Here is a 25459-nt window from a genome sequence, read left to right as displayed (position 1 = left end):
GAGAAGGGAGGGTGGTGGCTTTTGAAAAAGAAAATCTAGAAGACTGGGGAATTTGGACTTGTTTGTGAGAAAATGGGGCAAATATCTGCTGTTTTTGGAGGGCTCTCAGGGAGGGACAGTGGAGAGAGAGGTGTAGTGGTTAATATGTTCCAGAATTAAACTAAACCCACTGAGACCCAGATCAAGAATAAAATCACAGAGATACAGACCAAAACTAGACATTATTGAGACCCAAATAAAGACTAGACCCATCGAGATCCAGACCCAGAATAGACCCATCAGGACCAAGACTAAACCCATTAAGATCAAGACACAGACAAGTCCCATCTAGACCTAGTAAAATACTTGACTCACCGAGACCAAGACTAGAACCATCGAGATCCAGACCAAGACTAGATTGGTTTACACCCAGATCAAGACTAAACCTATTGAGACAAACCTAAACTAGAACCATTGAGATTCAAAACCAGGCTAGTCCCATTAAAACCTAGACTAGATCAAGACTAGACCCATTAAAACAGATCAAGACCTGTCTGTCCAAGGACAAGGCTGTGTTTTGTTTTGAGCTCAGACCAACAAACCAAGACTATAAAGACTTGGACCGAGATCAAGACTAGAAACCAAGAAATTTCACATAAAGAAAACAGGTAAGTTGGCAATTAAATTTAACCATGGCACACCAATAACTCTAAGAAACACCAAATAGTAGCTGGGGGATGTCTTCTCCCTATCAATGAACATGAAAAAATAATGGTCTTATATGAGACCATAAGCTGAGAACCACAAAAATGTGGTTTGGAGAGGTCTCAAGACCAAGACCACAAGATGAAGCCAGCTCTGATTGATCGCATAGGATGTCTGTTGTACAGGTGTCCAACCCCTTATAAAATGAAAAACCACAAAAAGAGAGTTTTTATTAAAGTACCCATTCTTTTACCAACAACTGTGTTTAGACATTAAACATTTAAATAAATTTTTCTAAACTTTGTTATGATAAGAAAGTTGTTATAGATGTATGGTGCCTGGTGTGAACACATCTCTACATTCATTAATTTACCAGACTGTCGAGCCCACGCCCACAATATGATCTCCCACAAGTCCAGGTCCTCATGAAAAATCTTCCAAACACCAGATTTTCATCACAGTGCTCGAAATGAAACGATTCGTTGCAGCTGTACACAAGTGGCACACCAGAACTTTAGGCATCATATGAAAGTTGCCTCATTGTTTAATTCAAATGAGTTTGGAGAACTGCAAAACGTTGCTATTAAGGGAAATTTAAGAGACTCCATCTAAACAGACTCCATACACAACTCTACAAGACAACAGAAAGACCTCTCAAAAAGCATTCATATGGTCAATAATGCTTCTTTCTTTTAAAAAGTTAATTAGATGAGTGAGAAGATGGTTTTTCAAACAAAGAGATGGCTTTATTTCAACAAACTATGAGAGGAAATGGGGAGGGCAGATGGTTATTAGGGTGCACTTGTCTTTAGCACAGCTGTTTTTTCTCCTTTAGTTTTTTACTTAGTTGATTTATGTTGATAGTCACACCCTAGTTGCTTTGAATAAGAGGGCCAGTTATCAGTATTTGTAATGAGATCTGCAGTCAAAATTTGATAGCAAGGCCTATAAGGAGAGGAAAACCTTTGAGACTTATTGCGGTTAACTACAATGTGGGTTTAGTTTTGATTTATTGTCAAACTTAAGTCTGCTTTTTGGAGATTAAATGTAGATGTGACAGATTTAATGTGACCTCTTGTCAGCTTAGTTAATTTATCAGCATATTCGGGGGCCTCTGTTTGAGACCGCTGCCATTACAGTCTCCATTGCATGATTGGCTTTATTTTGAGAAGTTTTGTGTGTGTGTGTGTGTGTGTGTGTGTGTGTGTGTGTGTGTGTGGTTTAAAAAATTGCAATTCATTCTCAAGAACCCATTACTTTGATTGCAGTCTAGAGAAGTGTTTCAGCCTAGCAATGTATGAAAAAGACATGGCCTTGGAGAAGAAAACACTTGATAGTGTAGAAAAACAACAATAAAGAAGAATGTTCAAATGTTCCCTCTTTAACAAATGCTTTTATTTAAAAATGTACCGTTTGTTTAATTAGGTTACAAATTAAATTCACTCTCCCCTCAGTTATCACTCTCTTATGGTCTCTTGCTTCCAACTCCCTTGTGCACTTTGAAGTGCTTTCTTTATATCTGATATTTGAGGGTTTTTATTCTGCAGTTTACTTCGTGCACTACAGTACACAGAATATTTTGACACTTAACCCACACAAAATAATGCATGAATTTCTTTGAAACCAAGGGGCATCTGCAAATAAATTATGCTAGACATTTTCTCAGAACTAACTACTTTGTATTTTGTGGTTTGTGTGTCTTGATACTTTTAAAGGCCATAGCACATAACACATTTTTTACTTGCATCTACACATTTTTTTCTATTATCATCATGTATGTTGTTACAGAGAAATCATATAAAACTCACATTAACTTAACTTCTCCTGCGTCTTGTCTGCACTCAGCTCCAGTATCTAATTTTTTTTTTTACATGAGCTCTACTGCCTTCACCCTCATTGGTAGTCATCCCAGAATGTCACTCATCATTTAAACTTCTCAACTTTGTCATGTCGCTCGCCACAGCCACAATTTGTGCTCTCAATAAAAATGAAAGGAATTGTTTCTCTTTGTCGCTGCGTGCTGCTGGTGTTGTGAACGGGGCTTTAGGCCTCTGCGTCCATCCTTACCACTAATCTTCCTCCTATCTTCTTATGAGCTCATGCAGAATCTTGAGTAAATTACAGGCACCTTTCCACTCATTCGTGCTCAGTATGACCTAGCTAGCCAGTTTTGTTGTTGTGCACTCTTTAAATCAGCCTAATGCATCCGGTCACCCTTTTTCTCCTTCTCTGGACTCATCTGAGTGTCTCGGCACTGTTATGGTCACACCCCCCACCCCTCCCCTAATGTCTACAAAGATCCATTCCAATCACAACCTTCCCAGCCACTGCAAATGGGTTTAACTAATATGTCTGTTCTCTATGGCAGCAGTGGGTTTGCTAAGCCCTTTTCACTGCATGGGTAATAAAAATGGTGTTGTGGGTGATTTTTCCCCATCATGCGTGCTGTGAGAGCAGGATGTGCCAGCGACACCAAGGCCCTCAAGCAATAACAGGTGGCTGTGGAGACTTGCGGGCTGTGCTGTTTCTCCCCAGAGCTTCTCTTTAACTGGCACATGTACAACAGATGCTCCACATTTACTGCCCAACTAACAGGAAATGTTCTACGCACATACTACACTAGATTTCTTCAAAAGGGTAGTTCACCAAAAAGCTAAACTTCTGTCATCGTTTAATGTTGTTCTAAACCAGTATGAGTTGTTCCACACCAGTATGACTTATATTAGGACTATTATGTTAACCATAAATTACATATAACTAATGTTAAAAAAATAACAAATTTGTTAGATGAGACAGCTGCGTCTCTACACCAATGCAGCATTATTTCAGCATGCTGCTATGATGATGTTTCGGCTGGTGTGCGTGTCAAACAGTGGTCATCAAGGAGACAGACGCTGAGAGTGATTGCTCTTTTCTTTCGGCCCTACTTTTAATAGCCCCCTCCCCACTCCAAGGGAACAAGCCCTCCCCTTGATGACCTTGCACCCATTCTCTGCCTCTCCACAGACAGCATAAGTGGACATATATTATCAGCCTGCAGAAGGGCTTTGCCTGTCAAAATGTAACCCCAGCCTGCCTCTTCCCTTCTCTCATTGCTCCTAAATCTCTCCAGCCTATCCATCCATCGGTGCATACAGCTCAATTAAAGCCTCTGCCTCTAAGGAGAAGATTTGGTTGTGGAAGATCATATTTTTCCTTGCAAAGAGCCAGTGTTTGTGTGGCAAGTATTACCAATGATGGATGTAGAATCTGAGCAGAGAATGGAGGATTCTCATATTTAAGAAGTTCACAATTCTTGGCCCAAGCACCTGTATGCAGTAGACACCTTGCCAATGATCAATTCCGAGTGATTTATCTAGGAAAGACATAAGCATTGTCAGAAAGAGCGACAGGCAATTCCTAAAAATTCCTTTGCAGGGAGATAAACTAATAATATTCAAAAATGAGCTGTACTAAGGCACTATGCATTATTTTTAGTGCAATGCTACAATATCCAATGTTAAAACCTGTAATCTGGTAAAAGCTGCAATGCCAGTAAGTCAGATTTTAATCACACTAAATTCATGATAACACATAATTATCGTTTATGGACTGGCCCCATTAAGTTCTATAGACTTATTCAGACAGCAATTATTTTTTACATGGGGACGTGAGGTAATTCCATAATTTACAGTGATTTTATTGCCATTTAAATCCAAAATGGCAAATCCCACGATAAAATTCCAAGCCAAATTACCTATTGTTTTTTGACAAACACCAAGGTCGTCTGGTAATTTAATTACCGCCGAATCCACATATCGGAGTTTATAATCCAAAAGCCATTTTAGAAACCCTTTTTGACCATGGCAAGTGCCGGACGATTGTGCTGTACATGGTAACAGCTCTGGCAGTAATGGACAGTTGTAAAAATTGGAGAATTGTGTAAGATAATTTTTTTTTAATAATTCACAATAATAAAATTACATTGTCGCTCCATCACAGTGAGTGGGAACTCTTTAGTAGAAGAGAAAGAAAAACGAGAGCCAGACCATGTAAACTTTTGAAATGGTCCATTATTATGTCAGCAATGTAATAACATTGCAATATATCACATTTTAATGTAAAAATGTTTACTAAATACATTTATACAGAGGGCTTGCATGACTACTCATTTATACGGGTTGAGTAGTCCAGAAAATTTGCCAGGTTAATGTCTTCTCTTATAAAATGAAATCTTAAAAGGTTTCATTTCCACTTTAACACCGACAGATAATTCCAAATGATGTCTGTCATTTTGATAGACCAATTACCATAGCACCTCACATTTTAATTTAACTATATTTACTGTATTTGATTTGCACAGCTTCTATCTACCTTTTTCCTGTGGGTCTTACTGGGGAAACAAATGTGGGTGGGACTTCCGCCGGAAGTTGTTCTACAGCATTCGCTAGCTCTGGCTGCAGTCATTTTAGACCCTGTTTACAGCTGGTAATAAGATGTGTTTTGGATGATCCGATAACAAATGGTCAGCGCTAAATATAGTTGTAAACGAGGTGCAAAATGTTTTGTGATTGGATAAAAAGGTAGTCAAATACCACATCACATTTGAGGTTTAAAACCATCCCGATGCATCCCGGACAGCAGCAAAGCACCACCTCTCACCAGTCAATCACCCGCCGAACAAATGTTTAAACTCACGTGTGGATTTAAAAGGAAATAACTACTTGAAAATACCATTACATACCCACGGATGAGAACATCACAGCTCTTCCTCAGTGTGTCTGTCTGATTTGAACATGCAGGGTGACAAGATGACATGCACACACATCTGAAGCTGAACTAACACAGGTACTCCACTAAAACAACCAATAATTCTGCTCGAAAAGTTGCATTTGTGCTTAGATTAAATCTCAACTGCATCTGGGAGAAAGTGCGCCGGTTTGTTTCACGCTTTCTTTGTCTATTACTTTTTTGCAGTTTATTATTGTTCAGTAACACACTGATATAGTGATTGATATAGGTCCATACGAAATCATATACGCTCTCCTCACAGTCCCAATACCACAACAAAACAATTAATGGACATAACGCCCATATTTCTCGCCAAGCATCACAGGATGTGGGAAAAAGTTGGTGGATCTCCTTGCGTGTTCTTAGGAGAGACAGCAGGCTCAAATAGTGGCAGCGGCATGTGACGCTGTTTGTGGCTGGTGCCACTTAATTTAAACGGCATATGCCTCTGTTTATGGATGATGCCAGTGTATTTCCGGCATCTGCCGCCGTTTATGGATGATGCCAGTGACGCTCCTGTTCTACCCACTCCATACGGGACTCGAACCTGTCTCTCCGCCGTGGGAGGCAGGTGCGCTAACAAGGAGGCTAAAGGCTACAGCCTCTAGCGTCAGTCGCTAGTGCACCTCTTGCAACACGCATCATTCATATACAGCGGCATCTGCCTCGTAAATTCACTGGCATCATTCATATACAGCGGCATCTGCCTCGTAAATTCACTGGCATCATTCGTATACAGCGGCATCTGCCTCGTAAATTCACTGGCATCATTCGTATACAGCGGCATCTGCCTCGTAAATTCACTGGCATCATTCGTATACAGCGGCATCTGCCTCAGTAAATTCACTGGCATCATTCAGTATACAGCGGCATCTGCCTCGTAAATTCACTGGCATCATTCGTATACAGCGGCATCTGCCTCGTAAATTCACTGGCATCATTCAGTATACAGCGGCATCTGCCTCGTAAATTCACTGGCATCATTCAGTATACAGCGGCATCTGCCTCGTAAATTCACTGGCATCATTCGTATACAGCGGCATCTGCCTCGTAAATTCACTGGCATCATTCATATACAGCGGCATCTGCCTCGTAAATTCACTGGCATCATTCATATACAGCGGCATCTGCCTCGTAAATTCACTGGCATCATTCGTATACAGCGGCATCTGCCTCGTAAATTCACTGGCATCATTCATATACAGCGGCATCTGCCTCGTAAATTCACTGGCATCATTCATATACAGCGGCATCTGCCTCGTAAATTCACTGGCATCATTCATATAAAGCGGCATCTGCCTCGTAAATTCACTGGCATCATTCAGTTACAGCGACATCTGCCTCGTAAATTCACTGGCATCATTCATATACAGCGGCATCTGCCTCGTAAATTCACTGGCATCATTCATATAAAGCGGCATCTGCCTCGTAAATTCACTGGCATCATTCAGTTACAGCGGCATCTGCCTCGTAAATTCACTGGCATCATTCATATAAAGCGGCATCTGCCTCGTAAATTCACTGGCATCATTCATATAAAGCGGCATCTGCCTCGTAAATTCACTGGCATCATTCAGTTACAGCGGCATCTGCCTCGTAAATTCACTGGCATCATTCGTATATAGCGGCATCTGCCTCGTAAATTCACTGGCATCATTCATATACAGCGGCATCTGCCTCGTAAATTCACTGGCATCATTCCTATACAGCGGCATCTGCCTCGTAAATTCACAGGCATCATTCATATACAGCGGCATCTGCCTCGTAAATTCACTGGCATCATTCATATAAAGCGGCATCTGCCTCGTAAATTCACTGGCATCATTCGTATAAAGCGGCATCTGCCTCGTAAATTCACTGGCATCATTCATATACAGCGGCATCTGCCTCGTAAATTCACTGGCATCATTCGTATAAAGCGGCATCTGCCTCGTAAATTCACTGGCATCATTCAGTTACAGCGGCATCTGCCTCGTAAATTCACTGGCATCATTCGTATATAGCGGCATCTGCCTCGTAAATTTACTGGCATCATTCATATACAGCGGCATCTGCCTCGTGAATTCACTGGCATCATTCATATACAGCGGCATCTGCCTCGTAAATTCACTGGCATCATTCATATACAGCGGCATCTGCCTCGTAAATTCACTGGCATCACTCATATACAGCGGCATCTGCCTCGTAAATTCACTGGCATCATTCAGTTACAGCGACATCTGCCTCGTAAATTCACTGGCATCATTCAGTTACAGCGACATCTGCCTCGTAAATTCACTGGCATCATTCATATACAGCGGCATCTGCCTCGTAAATTCACTGGCATCATTCATATACAGCGGCATCTGCCTCGTAAATTCACTGGCATCATTCATATACAGCGGCATCTGCCTCAGTAAATTCACTGGCATCATTCATATACAGCGGCATCTGCCTCGTAAATTCACTGGCATCATTCATATACAGCGGCATCTGCCTCGTAAATTCACTGGCATCATTCATATACAGCGGCATCTGCCTCGTAAATTCACTGGCATCATTCATATACAGCGGCATCTGCCTCGTAAATTCACTGGCATCATTCCTATACAGCGGCATCTGCCTCGTAAATTCACTGGCATCACTCATATACAGCGGCATCTGCCTCGTAAATTCACTGGCATCACTCATATACAGCGGCATCTGCCTCGTAAATTCACTGGCATCATTCATATACAGCGGCATCTGCCTCGTAAATTCACTGGCATCATTCATATACAGCGGCATCTGCCTCGTAAATTCACTGGCATCATTCATATACAGCGGCATCTGCCTCGTAAATTCGCTGGCATCATTCAGTTACAGCGACATCTGCCTCGTAAATTTGCTGGCATCATTCAGTTACAGCGACATCTGCCGTAGAAATTCACCGGCATCATCCATAATCAGAGGCATATGCCGTTTAAATTCAGTGGCACAAGCCACAAACAGCGGCACATGCCGTAAAGTCAACGGCATCTGAGCATGACACCAGAAGTGCCGCTGCTAGATGCAGCTGCCGCGATTTCAGCCTACCCTTACTGTAGGAGAGAGTGCGCAAGCGAGGTAATGTGGGTGACAAAACATGCCCACCACATTGTCAGATTTATTTGTCTGCGTTGATAAATAGTCTTGTCCTTACAATTTCTTGATTCGTTTAATTGCTCTTCGCAAGAATTTTGGCTTGCTCTGTATGTGAAAATTACACTGTAAATGTCCGCAGTACATGCTTTACATTTTATATTTTCAATTTAGCGCAATTCCAAACATATTTAAATGCAAATACAGAGGACACAGTTTGTGGATTGATGAATTTTCCATAACGCAACTGCAATCATGTGATCGACAAAGTCTTGCTTGTCCCCCATGATTTAATTGTCATCCGAATGCACAAGTTTTATTACAGAGGAGCCATGAAAATGTACTTTTACAGACATCACCCTGAGAAACAAGTGCCGTCTGAATAGGGCTTATCGTAAATGCCTAAAGCCCCATTCGGACAGGACTTGTTTTCCCTAAGGAGGTAAGGGAAAATTATGTTTTAAAGACGTACTTGGTAACTTTAATCCCATCCGAATCTTACAAATCTGTGGTCTCTTACGACTCAGTACACTTGACATTGCATTCTGCTAATGCATATGGGGTGTCCTTCTACACAATCTAGTTGAAACCTCTCTACAATAATGCCAATATTCTAATATTGGCTATGGTGTTTGAGCCCCACCCTTTCAGGCGTAAAGCTGTCCGCTATAAAAGCAGGCGCACAAACACCATTCCTCAGAATTCTCTTTCACACCAGCGATTCATCTCTCGTCTAGAAGCTTTCTACTACTTCACCGGTGACATACACAAGTCAGCGGGTGGGATCTTCATGGCAACGAGATGGTACTGGTAGTGTAGAAGGACACTCCCATTATGCATTAGTGTAATGCAATGTCTCGTCCCCTTCTTCTCAGGGAACTGAGGTTACGTACGTTACAGAGAAGTTTTCCACACACAAACCTCTGTGAGAGGAGCAAATAACCTACTGTTTTTCAGCAAACTCCAGGGTCCTCTGAGAAATCTTATCCCATCTGAATGCAAATGTCTGTGATTGCTGATATTTAATTTTCACAGCTCTTCCCCTTATGCATTTTCAGCTACCGTTAAGATCGTACTTATGCAGGCCAATCTTCTGCCTGCCTTTCAAAATGGATGTTGATTTTTATTTTTAAATAAAATCAACATGGAGAGCCAAATCATAGAAACAGCTAAGACACTGTAATATCAGCATCAGGTTAGATACACACCTTAATTGCTCAGTTGTTATAATGATATAATTCACAGATACTGCGAGTCTTATTTATTTCAGTGGGTTTATTATATGCAGCCACTTCTTTAAGTAGCCATTTAAAATTTTAATGATAAAGTTTTAAAGGGAAGTTAATTTTATCACCTAAATTAATTCAATGTGTTCAACCTTCTGTAATGCACACATCTAGAAAACAACAATCTCACCTCTGTAACCAACACAGACATCTTAGTCCCGTCCAAATCAGTACATGAAATCACAGATGTCAGGGAAAATTCATTGTAATTCAAATGTCGTTTAGAAAACCAATCCTGTCTGAATAGGGCTTTACTGTAACAGCGATTTTTGCATTTAAAAAATAAATAAATAAACAAGAGACAGGTCAAAATATTGTGTGTGTGTGTGTGTGTGTGTGTGTGTGTGTGTGTGTGTGTGTGTGTGTAACCAACATTATGCCACAAATGCTGTTGATTAAGATTAATGTGGTAATCTCTATTAGGGCTATAAGTAGCCTGGACATTGAGGGGGATGCATCCCCCCACCTCCCAATACACTAATTAATAGTCAATCAACCTGAGTTTTCCCAAAATGACAACTTCTTATAGTTTTATCTTGAATATTTGATTACATACTTGCACTGTATCATAGTATTACTATTGGATACCATGGTACTGCACTACGTAAAGAAAATTGTTCTTTAATTTTATGACTATTAACAAGTGTGCCAAAATACAACAAAGCACGTTATACCATAAACATCTCCAACAGAGCTAATGATTTGCCTGTAAATGAGACCCACCTTGAATCAAACGTGCTTGCATGCTGCCAGGTGAGTGTGTCTGCGTTTAAACGACGGTGAAAATAAATGCAGGCCCCACCCAACTCTCCCCTTTCCTATTGTCGCTTGCCCCATCAAAACATCGTTATTTGTGCTCTGTAACACACACGCCCAATCTAAGTACATTAAGAAGAGGGGAGAACTGCAGACCACCAATACCAAGGTAACACTAACACCAAGGCACCATCATGATTCACACAATTACACAGCCAGCAAATTGGTGGGGGAGGGAGGTGAAAAAACATAATACATAGATTATCAATGCATCAACAATTCTAACAAAACATGGATTTCTATACATTATAATAGAACAGTACAGCATGGTCCCCAGCATAATAATTATTTGCAATGCAGCATTACCAAACAAACAGAACTGGGTTAAGCAGCTACTGGTGTTATTAAAGTTAATGTCATCAAACATAACAAATGTTTGCATTATGCTTAGGTCAATATGAGCATTGGGCAGACACAGCTGGCTGCAATATGCAACCAGACCATCATATGCAATGAGATCTGTTCTAAAATGCAAGACAAGAGTGCACAGCCCTACATTCAAGATGAAAACTGAGGAGCCTGTTGCTGAAATCACATGAGATGTGTGTAAATCCACCAGGGAAATGTTTCTGTTTTCGAGACAGGCAAATGTTTCATCTGAGTAAATAGTTGTCAACTACTGCAACACTGCTGGCTTTTTGCCTTGTCCTCTTTTAATTCACTGGAGATAAAGAAAATATGACCTTCCTTCTCAATGCTTAAAGACCATAATCAAACACAATAGATAGAAAAAAACACAAAAATGTTTCTAAAATTGCTGTTATTTAAATGACCACAGCACTAGAATCAGAGATCACGGACCAAACCCACTGCAACACATTTACACCTTAAGTCTCAAATCATCTGCAAAAGAAGCCAATTCTGTTTGACATCCATCTGACACTAAATGCTATTGACATTTCTCTCTGACAACCTTCTCCTCTTACCTCTGCAGGTTTGAAATGGCTTCGAGTTCCCTTCTTCCTCTGGCAACTCTGAGCGTCTGGCGTTTTTTTCTGTCCCTGAAGATTCTTGTGTCTCTTGCTGTGCGTCAGATTGATTGTGGCCTCTCTTCACTGCTGATGCTGCAGTGCGAGGAAAACACACCCTCTCTGGCTCCCTTGCTGCCTCTCCCTGCCTCTGATTGGCTGCCGTCTAGAGGCAGTGACATCACCCTTTTTTCTCCAGCTCCCTGCCTATTTTCTCTCACTCTCCATCGCTCCTTCCCTCCCTTCATTCTCTGACCATTACTTTATTGTCTGCTTTCTGCTCAGCATTCCCTTGGTGCCAAACGAAATATGTCCATAGTTTCATCTGTAGTTGAGTGGATCTGTTTGATGCAGAGGTGGAGAATCAATCAAGCAGGGGAGTGCTGGCATGTTAAATGCAGAGAGCTGTTCCGCAGCACCATTAAAAGTCTTCTTGCTGGTCATTTGGTGAGCACGAGTAACAAGGCTGAGAAATATATGTATATATGTATATATATATATATATATATATATATATATATATATATATATATATATATATATATATATATATATATATATATATATATAAATAAATATATGCCAATTAGTGCATTGTTATGCAGCACACAAAGAGCATTTGGTCTACAACTACCTCTCCTTCTGACAGTGGTGGGTCAAATGCTGAAACAAGAGAATGCAGGAATGAGTGGTTAGATGGAGTGAAATGATAGAGATGGATAAATGTATGTTCTGTTGTCATTTACATATTACTAAATCCATATGACTTTCTTCAGTGAAACGAAGTCATTCGGGTTTGGAACAACATGAGGGAGAGAAAATTTTACAATTTTCAATTTTGGATGAATGATTCTTCTTTCACGTTCTTCTGTAATTACAAATATTTAAAGAATAAACCCAGTTAAAAAAAATTAATTAAAAAAAAATCATAGAAATTGACAAAAGATCATAAAAAAATAATAATATGCAGTTAAACAGGCAAGTTTCTAATTGGTTAACATTATTCACATTAATATCCCTTTTGTTAAGGGGTTGGATGATTTTTATCATCATGTTTAATGATCTAGAAGAAATTGGCATGAGATTTTGAGATCCATGCAAAGATTTATTGACAACAATGCTTATTTCTTGGTAGAAATGGAAAGATAAGTTGACTTATAGATAGTGAATGATTTATCTATAATGCCAACTGGATGAAGAAAGGTTTGGAGACAGGATGTTATGCAAGCATTGAATTCAAGCCTCAGATTATAATAAAAAGCCCTACGTAAACGTCCTATTTTACAACACCTTATTAGTGTATTAAAGAACTTTTGGGAAATCAAAAGTGAAATCCGTTCAGCCACTCTAGAGGATATTGTGACTAAAGGAGCCTTTTACTCAAAGTAGCCAACGGTTGAATGGCAAATGAATCACGCCCAATTTGATTAAAGTGGAAAGGGGACTAAAGGCAAATCGGCAGCTTTTCCACAGATTTTGACGTGAGCGAGGTGAAAATAAACATCTATCGTTCTTAATTTTAATGTGACTGTGCTCTCATCACTTTACACAATCACCCTCCACAGCATGCAAACACAAGGCAGAAGTGACTTGTTGTCTGTATGCGGTAAAGGTCAGTGTTTGCGGGTGTGCAAGAATAAGTCTACAATGAGATGATCTCTTTGTACGTGGCATTATCTGGCTTTATGTTCAGTGCCACATTTAAATACCCATAGGAACACACAGGCTGAAAACACCAGTGCTGCCCTTTAACTGGAAACTAAATCCAATCTTTCTGTTAAGGACCTTGATTTGTGACAGGTCCATGAGCACATCCCACACACAGTGAATCAGGCAGGACAAATGATGCTTGAAGGTTCATCTTAAAAATATCATGCAGGGAGTTGCCAGTTTGCATTAATACCGTAAAATACAATAACAAAAGCCCATGCAAAGCAGCTGCTTTGAATAAATATGAGTTGCAAGGACTACAAATAGGCTGTCAACCACCAAAACCAAATTACAGCATTATGATCAAAGGACGATTTTTTATGGGAATTATTTTTTTTTTTTTATCAAAGAGCTGGGCTCTTTTATGAAATAGTGGCACTCTGCTGATGGAGGCAATGTGGTCAAAAAATGTTCCAAAATAATCCAAAAAAGAAATCAATGCATGGCATTTTTAATATTACAGGCTCTGCATCATACATTTTTATTGAGCTATCCTTGCATAAGACTTGGTGGTAAGAGCTGCAAACTTATATACTGTATATTAATTTATTAATATAAGCAATACTGTACATACAACCCCAATCCCTGAAAAGTGCTAAAAGTAAAAAAAAAAAAAGGAATGATTTGTTAATTATATACACCATTTGCTATATTGAAAGCACGACAACTACACATAATATAATGTTTTACCTTGTGAAAACACATAATGTATTTTATATATATATATTTTAAATGTACAAGAATTTCAAATCAGATGACTGCAGCACGCTCTAAAAACGTTGGGCAGTCTAGTGTTTACCACTGTGAAACATTATTTCATTAATAAAACTTTTATTTTTAAGTTTAAAAAGTGTATTTTCACCCCCCATTCAACCATTATGCACATCTTCAGCTGCACAATTGTATGGGGTCTTCATTGCCATAAGGTGTGCTTTATAATCCTCCACACATTCTCAAATGGAGACAGGTTAGGACTTCAGGAAAGCCAATCTAGCACCCACACTCTGTTCACACAGCCAGTCTGGCCAGTATGTGGTTTGAAGCTGTCCTGCAGGAAAATGCAGGGATATCCCTGGAAAAGATGGTGCTGGATGACAGTATATGCTGCTCCAAAATGTGTCAAAATCTGTCAGCATTAATGGTGCCATCACAGATGTGAGTTTCCCATGCCATGGTCACTCACACACCCCTGGCCCATAAAAGTAACTGGCTTTTGGACCTGACACTAATACCAGCTTGGATGGTCCTTTTCCTCTTTGGCCCAGAGAATTTGATGGCTGTGTTTTTCAAAAACTATTTGAAGATTAGTCGGCTGCGTTTCTGGACAGAGTTGATGTATGGCTTCTGCTTTGCACATTGAAGTCATCTGTGGATGCTGCGGTGAGTGGTGTTGACTAACAAAGGTTTACTAAAGTTATCCCAAGCCCATGTTCATGATATCCATTACAGATGATGTTTTTTAAAACAGTGATGTCTGAGTGATTGGAGATCATGCGCATTCAGAAGTGCTTTTAGTCTTGCCCTTTACATACAGAGATTCGACCAGATTCCTTGAATCTTTTAACTATATTGTGCACTGTAGAGGGTGAAATGCCCAAAATTCTTCCAATTTGTCTTTGGAAACATTGTTCTCAAAGTGCTGGATTATTTTCTGAAGAATCTGTTGGCAAATTGACAAGTCTCGAATGATCCTTGCTCTTGAAGCACTAGGCTGTTTTTGGAGGCTTATAATGACACGATTGTCTCACCTGTTTAACATCTCCTGTTGCACATCGCCTTATTTTAACTAATCAAATTGTTATTAGTCTTAAATTGCCCATCTCAACTTTATTGGAGCGTGTTGAAATCATCTGATTTGAAATTGAAAATTTTCACAAAAAACAATGCAATTTACAAGGCAAAACATAATATAATGTGTAGTTGTAGTGCTCTCAATATAGCACAGGGTGAATAATCACTATTTATTATAATTACAGTAATGTCTTGACTCACTTGTGTTGCAACTTTCCTTATGCTGATGTCATAAGAATGGTGCTACTCTGAGAGGAGTCCCAACTTACCTGAAGTCCTCTGCAAAAACACCAAGTCTTCATGCTCATTCACAGCATATATTATATAATTACAATTATATAATAAAGCCTGATGACGATTAAGCCATTCATAGCTTTATGTACGCTTCTAAAGTTAGCAATTCCCTAATTTATTCTTCATAATGCATCAACTTTACATCTAGATACATTTTCACAAGTTACTAATGTAGAGTAGGTGTTATTATTAAGCATTTATAACATCATGTAAAATGGCTCACTGTTTAGGAAGTATTCCATGAAAGTCATCCTTTTTATTCATGTTGTTATAACCGCAAATCAATGATATATAATGTAATTATAAATGAATAATCATTAATGAAACCCTTTTTAAACCCTTAAAAAAAGGAACATTATTGTAAAGTGTCACCACTTAACATGAGTTAAGCAATATTTTAGCAGATCAACAAACATAATAAGTGTGTTTACTACACCGATTATGCCCAATTTGATGACAACATGTACGGTCATGTAAACACCTTAAATGGCATTCCTTTCTTAGCATAAGGTCAAAGTTTAAGCATAAAACGATCAACACAGGTAGATTTTTGCAACTTTTGCTCTGCTTGTAAGCACCTTTACCAGAGTAGTGCAAGTGTTGTGTGCATGCCTGTTTATGTTTTGACATCAAAAGCAGAGAATAACCCGCTGATTTAAAGTCTCATGTAAACAGTTTTCTTGCGTCGTCATATTTTTGGAATAAGCTGTTTTTTGGCAGTTAACGTCATATTGGTGCATGTAAACACACTCAGTTATTAATGAGTTAAACAGAAGCCACAGGCTAAGTTTGGCCTCCATCATACCCTTCAATTACACAGTGATTAACATGGGGTCAAACCATCAGAATGACCCCACATGCATTTAATGAATTTAATTAATCAATTAGCTGCCTGAGTATCTGCAAAATAAACCAGCTAAACTAGTGACCCCAAGAGTAGCCCTAAGTTGTAATGTATAATTCAACCTCCTATTGAAACTGTTAGTGGTGCCATCCGTTTTGCTGGGATAATTCATTCTAGTGGTCACAAATGCTTTCAGACACAATATGTCCAAGTGCACATTTGTTTTATTCTGTTTCAAAGGAAGCAGCCTTATCAGGATCTAAAGTGGGACAAGCTATGACGTTAAACTCTGTCTCGAGGTCTCTGGTTATTGTGCACCAACAGAAGAAACAAGTGCTGAAAATGTTAGTGTGTGTAAAGATTTTAAAAAAAGATAAAGGGTGAGACAGAGAACAGAGATGAAGACAGGAAGAGGAAGCCACAGACAGCAGCGTTTGATGATTTATAATAGCACTACTAGAATGCAGACTATGTTCATAAGTTAATTTGACAATGAGGTCATGCTAGCCTCGCTGGAGTCTGTGCTGCTGAAAAGAGGTTTTCTCAGCCTCTGATTTGAGCAAAGAGACTCCCAATCCATTTCAGACTGCTGAAAAGCAAGTGAAGCAGAAGAACATGGGGGAAAAACATTTTTAAAGTGACATTTGGTTTGTGCACTGCCTTGTTCAATGTCAACAACTGCCTGAGATGTGATTGAACAATTCTGTTGCATTCAGTTTCAAGTATCTTATCTTCATGTTTTTATCATAGCAGAGTTGATAGGTTACAAATCATGCTCTGAAAAGCATCAACACATGGTGGTTCATGTCTGTTCAGTTCCACTCAATTTCTGAAGAAAAAACATTGAGGACTCGAGCCCTGAATACCTTGCCCTAGCGACATCCCCGAGTGTAATGTTAATTTCAATAACTCGAAATCTTTTCCATAAACACAATTACTGATATCTTATTACACAAGCCTAATGGCCTAAAACTAATAATGCCATTCTCTGTGTGGTTTGCTAGACATCATAACAAAGCTATTCACAGCTTCATATAATGGAAATGAAGTTATTATCACCACCACAAAAGTTCAAATAAATATTCCCATTTATTAGGAGTATGAAGATAATTGCCTTTCAGCCAGCCTCAGAACTGAAGTAGTTAATTTATTCCCTTCCTTGTTTCTCAAGTAGAGTCAATAATAAGGCTGATTTATGCCAAGCTCAGCATACTGTTACACTAAGTGCTCTGGCTGCCTTTCAAAAAACACACTTCATTAATGAACTGAACTTGACTTATTTCAACAAGACTTCTCTGGGTTTCCTTTTCTTGCCAAATCTAAATCAGTCCATCTTAGAAAACAAATGTGGCGAATACTTGAAATTGAGTGCCTTATACTTTCTTTGATCGCCATGCATTATTGATAACTATTGATTTGTTTATTGATCAAATTAAAGGTAAAAGAACTGGAATTATTTACATGAAGAGAGAGAACAGTTTGTCATATATCATGCATTCTGGTTGCCATAACAGGTTAATTTTAACAAGAGAGAATCTTTTGACATACTAGAAGTGATGAAGGTTACTGCTGTGCCTTAATGGAAATGTATTAACTACAGATCACCCTACTCCACCTACTGGCTAAACACTGTGAAATGCAGAATATAATGTAAATCCAAGTCATATCTGCTCAGTCAAACAACTGAAACACCTGGTTTCTTCAGCACAAAAATAAATTCAGCAGCATTTATTATTTTGTCACTTAATATTAATTCAAACATCTCCATAAAGGGGAGACTTGGCATGGCAAGTGATGTCAAGTAACAAACCTCTATAATGCACATTTGACAGAGACATGGGAAAAAAAACTTTTATCTTTGTCGGCTGCATTGCAATGAGCAGTTGGCACATTCTGCTAGTTTCTTTGGAACAAACAGACCACAATGTCCAAAGCTGACTCAGTCAATAAAAAATAAAAACAGGAAAGAATAATGAAAACAGGTAATGATTTCAAAGCAGACATTTTTGAAGTACATTAGGCTTCAACACTCTCTCACCTTTGACCCTGCATTTTATGTTGAGGGACACTGGTCTAGTCTAGTGGAGTCCTGCTGTCTTGGGCGAAGAGGAGAAAAATGGTGTGACCAGGCTGATGGAAGTGTATCTTGAAAGCACAGACTTTCCTGGAAGGTCCAGATGGTCTGAGACACTGCAACCTCATTACACCATCATCACACCATCTCTGATGCAAACGGTGAGAAGGGCACAAACAGAAACTACGTAGCTAATGTCTTAAAAGAATGGTTAACCCAAAATTAAGATTGTTATCGTTTACTCACCTTGAAATCGATCCAAACTCAAAAAAACATTGACTTTACGATCCAAAAATGGCACACACGCACAGACACAAAATAAAAGTTGTCCACATAACTCGTGCTGTTTTCAGAGTATGCTGTTATGCTTTAACATTATATGCACAACAGACGAAATTTAAGTCATATTTCAAGAATAGTCTTCCTCTCCTCTGAGCTGTGACTGGATCAAGTCCGTAAACAAAACTCAAAAACCAGATTACGATTTGTAAACTGGATTAACTAGTTCATTGAAAAGAACAAACTTAATTTGGTGGTTCATTCAAAAGCTATTGTATGGCTTCAGAAGACTTGGAATATTGAGCCAGAGTAATTTACTGCAAAAAATAAATAATAATAATTACCTTAATTAGCATTTTTGTCTTGTTTTCCTGTACAAATATAAAAAAATTCTTTAAACAAGATATATTTACATGACAAGCAAAATGGCAAAAGATATCAAAGACATATTCCAGGTTCAATACAATTTAAACTCAATCGACAGCATTTTGAATCAGAGAGCATTTTTATGGATTGGTCCCATTACTTCCATTGAAAGTGCCTTTAAGAAAAGGGGCAAGTCACATTTTTTTTGTGGTAATCCACATAATGTTATGGCATTATGTGGATTACCACAAAAAAATGTGACTCTGATTCAAAATTATAACCACAATACATAAACAATGTGAATGTTAACATACACTCACAAACCTTTTCTGTGTAAAATTATAGCCAATTTTACAACTTTGCAATGACGATGCAATGTCAACAAAACCTTAAACTAATGTAAAGAAACAACTTCACAGCTCAAGCAATCAAGTGTAATATGTTTTAACAGAAGAATTAATGCAATTAAGTGCTTTTAAAAAATTATGAACTTCATATTTCTGCCTTTAAACACTCCAAAAATGAGCAACATTCACTTCCATTATTAGTGCATCACTCGCTTTTTTTAAAAGGATGTCAAAATACATTTTTGTGGCAATCAATGTCACAAATGCTGTTGATTGAGCTTTACTTGTATTAAACCCAGAATATGCCTTGGAGTCTTGTTTGCAGAGAAATCTAACAAAATTCTGTGAAATTTATGCTTAATAAAATATATCTGCCAACAAGATAAGAAAAATAAACTTTTTAAAGTAAATTTTTCTTACCCCATTTGTATTTATTTTTCTTTTCTTGCTTTAACCATAAATCTCACTAAATTCAGTTAGAGTTCTCTAAAAATAAGACTTAATATCTGATGTCATTTTACTTACCAAGTAAATATATCTTGTTTAATAAAGTTTTGATATTTTTTACTGTAAAACAAGTCACTAGTTAAACATATGTAAATTGACTATTTTTGATGGTGCTTATTTTGTTCTTTCATTTTTTTAATTCACGAGTTATGTTCGGAGCTCAACAGCTATGGTCACAATTAATTATTATTATTTGGAAAAGACCTGCATGAAGAATCATAAAAATTCTCCATTTGTATTCTATGGAAAAATAGCAGCATGCGAGTATGGAATCATGTGAGGCTGCACATATAAAGAGATCATTTTCATTTTAAGGTTAACTATTCCTTCCAAAGCCAATATAACAATTCATAATCATAAACTTGGGATTCATACAGATTATCTATAACTGGATAGATTGTAACAAACATTACATGAACAAAAGAGCTTTTAATACTTTGACCCAACAAGCATGCGTCAAGTTAGTTTCCACGGACCTCCATCGGTGTTTTATATTTTCCAACAAATAAATGATATTTGTTCCTGTTAGTGCAAATGGTGTAAGGCATACACTGAAACAACTCTAGAGGACAGACACAGTGGGCTCTTTTTTTATGCATTTATTTATGCAGCAATTTTTCTGATTAGCTGCTGAGAGGCTGCGTCAGCAGTTGGGTAATAACCGCACATGTCTGAGCACCTGCGGCTCATGTCCTTCACTTCTCAAATCTGTGTCTCCAAAAATTTCACAAAAGTTGCCTAAAAATGCCCCCCTTCTGAAAATCCCTGCACTTCTGCAATTTCACCAAAACCTAATTTAATGTTCACTCCCTCCCTCTTCCATAACTTTCCCTCCCCTAAATTAAAGTTCCCATTTGCAAAGCTTGTGAGGTCACACATCAGCAACAGAGGACATTTAACTTCTTCTCTCCCCCACAGAGGGTTACAACCATCCTCTTTACACACAACCCTCACCTTTTTTTTAACAGCCAGAGAAGAACAAAAAAGATTAAACATAATAAACTCCCAAACCTTTTGTACAAAGAAACCAAACTAAATGGAGAAAATGTCTTTATATTAGTCCACAGATATCCTCCATAATCCTCTCTCAGGCTCTGTAATTTTAATAGGGAGGTGAGACACACACATACAAAATACAGTTCGGCGTGTCAATGAGAGGCTCTGTGTGTAGTAGGCAATGTCAATACATCTCTTTCACTCGTCCATCTGTCGGTTTTATGTGGATTAGAAGTAGGTCTTGGCCATGTGTATGATGGTTTGAATATGCATGTGTGTGTCATAAGTTAACAACATGTAAGTCTAACATCTCTGTGTGTGTGTGGATTTAGGAGAGTATTTAGGCCAATCCAAAACCTTCAGAACATTCCTGGATGGCCATCAGCAGCATGTGTCTTAACTTCTCATAGCTCTCATATGCTGGGAGGTCCAACTGGTTAAAGCTAGAGGAGGAGAGAGAGAGAGAGAGAGAGAGAGAGAGAGAGAGAGAGAGAGAGAGATACCAAGGAGTGAAATAAATCAATTACAGGTGAAAAAACAAGCCACTTTTGTTGCGCCTAACAACAGCCTTTAACCTCAGACCTAATTTTGCCATTGCAGCCTTATGCTAAAATGGTTTAAATGATATATTTTTCTTCACATCACGTATTTATTTTCTTCTACACTCCATACCCCATAATGATAAAGAAAAAAAACTGATTTTTGCAAATTAACAAGAAAAAAAAAGTAGTCTGAAGTCCTGAGTGCTCTGGACCAGGTTTTCATTAAGGATGTCTCTGTATATTTACGTGTTCAGCTTTCCTTCAACCCTAACCAGCCCCCCAGTCTCTACTGCTGAAAAACACCCCCACAGAATGATGCTACCACCACCATACTTCAATGTTGAGATGGTATTGCGCAGGTGATGATCGGTGCCTGGTTTCCTCCAGACATGATGCTTGGAATTTAGACCAAAGAGTTCAATCTTTGTTTCATCAGACCAGAGAATCTTGGTCGGAGTCCTTTAGGTGCTTTTTTTGCAAATTCCAAACAGACTTTAATGTGTCTTGCATTGAGGAGAGGCTTTCATCTGGCCACTCTGCCATAAAGCCCAGCTCAGTGGAGCGTTGCAGAGATGGTTGTCCTTCTGCAAGTTTCTCCCATCTCCACATCTGACCTCTGGAGCTCAACCACAGTGACCATCAGGTTTCTTGGTCACCTCTCTTACCAAGACCCTTCTACCCCGATTGCTCAGTTTGATGGGGTGGTCAGCTCTAGGAAGAGTCCTGGTTGTTCCAAACTTCTTCCATTTAAGAAATATGGAGGCCACTGTGCTCTTGGGAACCTTCAATCCAGCTGAAATTGTTTTGTAGCCTTCCCCAAATCTGTGCATCAACACAATCCTTTCTGAGCTCTTCAGGCAGTTCCTTTTAGCTCATGGCTTGGTTTTTGCTCTGATATGCATTTTCAGCTGTGAGACCTTATCTAGACAGGTGTATACCTTTCAAAATCATGTCCAATCAATGGAGATTGGCTCCAATCAAAATGTAGAAATGTATCATAACAAAGGGTTTGAATATTTGATTTTTATTGATTGGTTTATTTTTATAGGGACAGTACAAAAACTATTTCAGCACAAAAACAAAAAAAAAAGATGCATTAAGATGCACAATGCATCTCAGGTCCTTATATAGGCTTTTTCCATTAAAAACAACAAATCAAGAAATATAATCTAATCATATAAAATATAATATATTAATAAATGGCTAGATAAATACTAAGGTGGCTCTCAACCTTGGTGACATAGTATAAAAAAACCAGACTAGAAATCATTAAGAATTAAAAAATTTGTACAGCTCTGGTTTCTTTTAAAAGAATTTGAAAGATTTTATGTCTGTTACTAATTTTATTTCAGATGGCCCCTTTGCCCCAGAGTTGTTCTGCGATAGTCAACCCTACAGTTACCATTCGCTGTGATCTACTACATCCTGTCGATTTAGAAACGTACATAATACCTGTTGGGATTTATTGTGGATACATTTATATACCAATTTTATGTAGGACAAATTTATAAAAAACTTTAAAACTAAGATTTTATATATATATATATATATATATATATATATATATATAGCAATGATGCACATGATTTCGTTTATTGTCCATATATTTTTAAGCCTGATTGTAAAGCGACTATATATGATTTACTGTGGATTCATTTGTTTGAGTCCAAACTGTAATGCAATATGAAAATATGAGACAAAATCATTGCATGCATAAAGAGCTGAGCTGCCTGCTTTGAAATGCACTGTCAAAAATATTTGAAAATGTAATTTAATGTTTCTGTATCAAACTGTGGTCATTTGGATTTCGGTACCCCCAACCTGAATAAAACAAATGCAGATTTTGATGTCGTTGTAAATGTTGTTTCATTAATTTTCTGACCGTAAGCACCAGATTGTGATCTTCTAAACCTGTCAACAGATTACTTGTTTTTGTGATTAGACTTTTTCTATTGATAAAAATGTGGTCTATTAAAGTTGTACTACTTATTAAATGTCCAACAAGAATTATAAAAAGCTTCAGCAGTCCTTTGATGCACTGCACATGCACCCTTCTTCCTTTACTGACTTCACCCAACAAATCCTGCATGTCCTCCTCCAAGCACACCACGTGTCTGGACTTGCATGCCCGCTATGCCATGCATGAGCCATCTCCACAACCTTTGCTGGAATGCGCACACAGATCCGACCGCATCTCCAACACTTCTACAAAGAGACACCACAGATCCAGGCCTTCATCAGCACCAATCACCACTGCTGCCACACTCCCTGCAGCGCTGCGCTGCCTTGCCTGCCTTGGAGAATAAAGTCCCCCATTGGTACAGCTGGCTCCATAGATGTTGAACATGGGAAGATATCACTCAATTGTTCTCCCATAGCTGGTCCAGGATTTAGATTTATGTCACCGGTCAGCAGCAATAAGTTTGCTGCTTATGCCAGTTTTGCTTAACTGATCTTTGTTTTACAAGTTAACATTTTAGCTTTGCAAAAATTTGTTTTGTCCACATCTGGACTGTGAAACATAATGCCCATATTCAGAGCAGTATAACTTTGTTTGTGATGGAGTTTGATTAACTTTCAGTGAGTCATGGTAATTATTGGAAGCCAGCACCAAACCGGCAGTAAAAACACTTTGCCTTTGTTGATTTGTTTTCTGATTATCTTTGAGCATTCACAGATATCACATACATATGCAATAAAAAAAATGCTTGAAACAAGTTTACCAAGAAACAGGAGCCTAACAAATTAACAACAAACACTCATTCCCTTGGTTGCCATCTTATGTCAGTGTGATATTTCAATTTTTTCTTTTTAATACATTTGCAAAGTTATCAAAAATATTTTTTTTCCTTTGTCATTATGGGGTATGGAGTGTAGCTAGGTGTGAAAAATAATACATTTAAAAAACTTTAGCATTTGGTCGAACATGACAAAATGTGAAAAAATTAAGGAGTCTGAAAACTTTCTGAATGCACCGTTTTATCTCTGAAATGGCTTAAAAGTGTGAGTTTGAGAGAAACCATAATAATCAAAATCAAGATATGTTTACCAACTGTTTTGGATCACTTTATTGAAATTGTTTGGACTGATTCCCATAAATGAATCAAACTTACAAACTAAAACACTGATTTAGACTTCAGTATCACAAATAGTTACTTTTGCCATACTAACACTCTTGATCCCTCATCTTGCAAATCAGGAGACCAGGACAGATTGCCAAATTAGTCTGACGAGATTAGGAAACTTAATTTGTAATATTAAAAATGTAAATTCACTGCAAATATACTGTGAAAAAGACATTGAACAGTCCTGATTTACAGATGTGGAGCAATGTAGTAACTTGGAACATTATAATAATAATACAAGTAAACATTTGAACTGTGTTTGGTGGACAAAGCACCGGTGATCATTTACCAAGTGTGTGCGGAGGGCAGACGGTCGGTAGAGCGGTCATCTCGGTGGATCTGGAACTTCTGGATACCGTTCATTCCCTCCAGTGCAGCAAAGCCCTGCAGTGGCACTTTGGATGTGCCTGTAACGAATTGAAGGAATTTGGCCCGGTCAGCCTGGTCAAAGGATCGTAATGCACGCCAGAACCATTGAATCTATGCAGAAAGAGAGAGGACAGAAAATCAAATCTGGGCAGACCACAAGAAACCAGACACTAGCAGACAGGGCAGAGACAAACAGGAATGATGATGTGTCAGAACAGTAAAACTAGAAGATTTCATGTGTACTGTAACTGGGAAGTTGCCATTTTAAACAGTAAAAGCAGTGTCCTGCAACTGTGATATTCTATACTTTCAAAACATAAAATATTAAACACTAATGTATAACAAATCTAACTTAAAACTATTAAAAACATGTCTTGTAATATTATTAAACATGCCGTTTTAATGACCTCAAATTATTTCAAAGCCTACATGGAATATTTTACTTTTAATAAATTAATTAGTCACACCTCAGGGCTATTAATTGTGAAAACTTAAATGAAATGACCAGTCACAGAACCTAGATTGTACTTTCGCTTTAAAACAAAAGTTAATTACCAAGCCATTTGTCAATTACAACATTCAAAATAACACT

The 25459-nt window shown here is 38.3% G+C and overlaps 2 protein-coding genes across 9 annotated transcripts in view; both read right to left on the bottom strand.

Annotated features, from left to right (window-relative positions):
• The window catches only part of LOC127628497 (neural cell adhesion molecule L1-like), a 72253-nt gene extending 60541 nt beyond the window's left edge, over positions 1 to 11712 (bottom strand). Inside the window, exon 1 of the mRNA XM_052105277.1 lies at positions 11582 to 11712. The gene's annotated coding sequence lies outside the window, so the exon portion shown is untranslated. The remainder of the gene's footprint in view (positions 1 to 11581) is intronic.
• Positions 11713 to 20126: 8414 nt separating this feature from the next.
• LOC127628477 (E3 ubiquitin-protein ligase HUWE1-like) overlaps positions 20127 to 25459 on the bottom strand; it is a 79978-nt gene continuing 74645 nt past the window's right edge. For 7 of the 8 annotated variants that reach the window (XM_052105230.1, XM_052105234.1, XM_052105233.1 and 4 more), the window contains 2 exons: positions 24788 to 24978; positions 20128 to 21274 (listed from right to left, as the gene is read on the bottom strand). In XM_052105230.1, coding sequence (XP_051961190.1) covers positions 21172 to 21274; positions 24788 to 24978 — 294 coding nt within the window. In that variant the 3' untranslated portion in view covers positions 20128 to 21171. Of the gene's footprint in view, positions 21275 to 24787; positions 24979 to 25459 lie in introns of all 8 variants that reach the window. The other variant, XM_052105237.1, reaches the window with a different exon arrangement.

The sequence above is a fragment of the Xyrauchen texanus genome, chromosome 35 (genome assembly GCF_025860055.1).
Source record: "Xyrauchen texanus isolate HMW12.3.18 chromosome 35, RBS_HiC_50CHRs, whole genome shotgun sequence".
Lineage (NCBI taxonomy): Eukaryota > Metazoa > Chordata > Actinopteri > Cypriniformes > Catostomidae > Xyrauchen > Xyrauchen texanus.
This window is presented reverse-complemented; position numbering and strand designations above follow the sequence as displayed.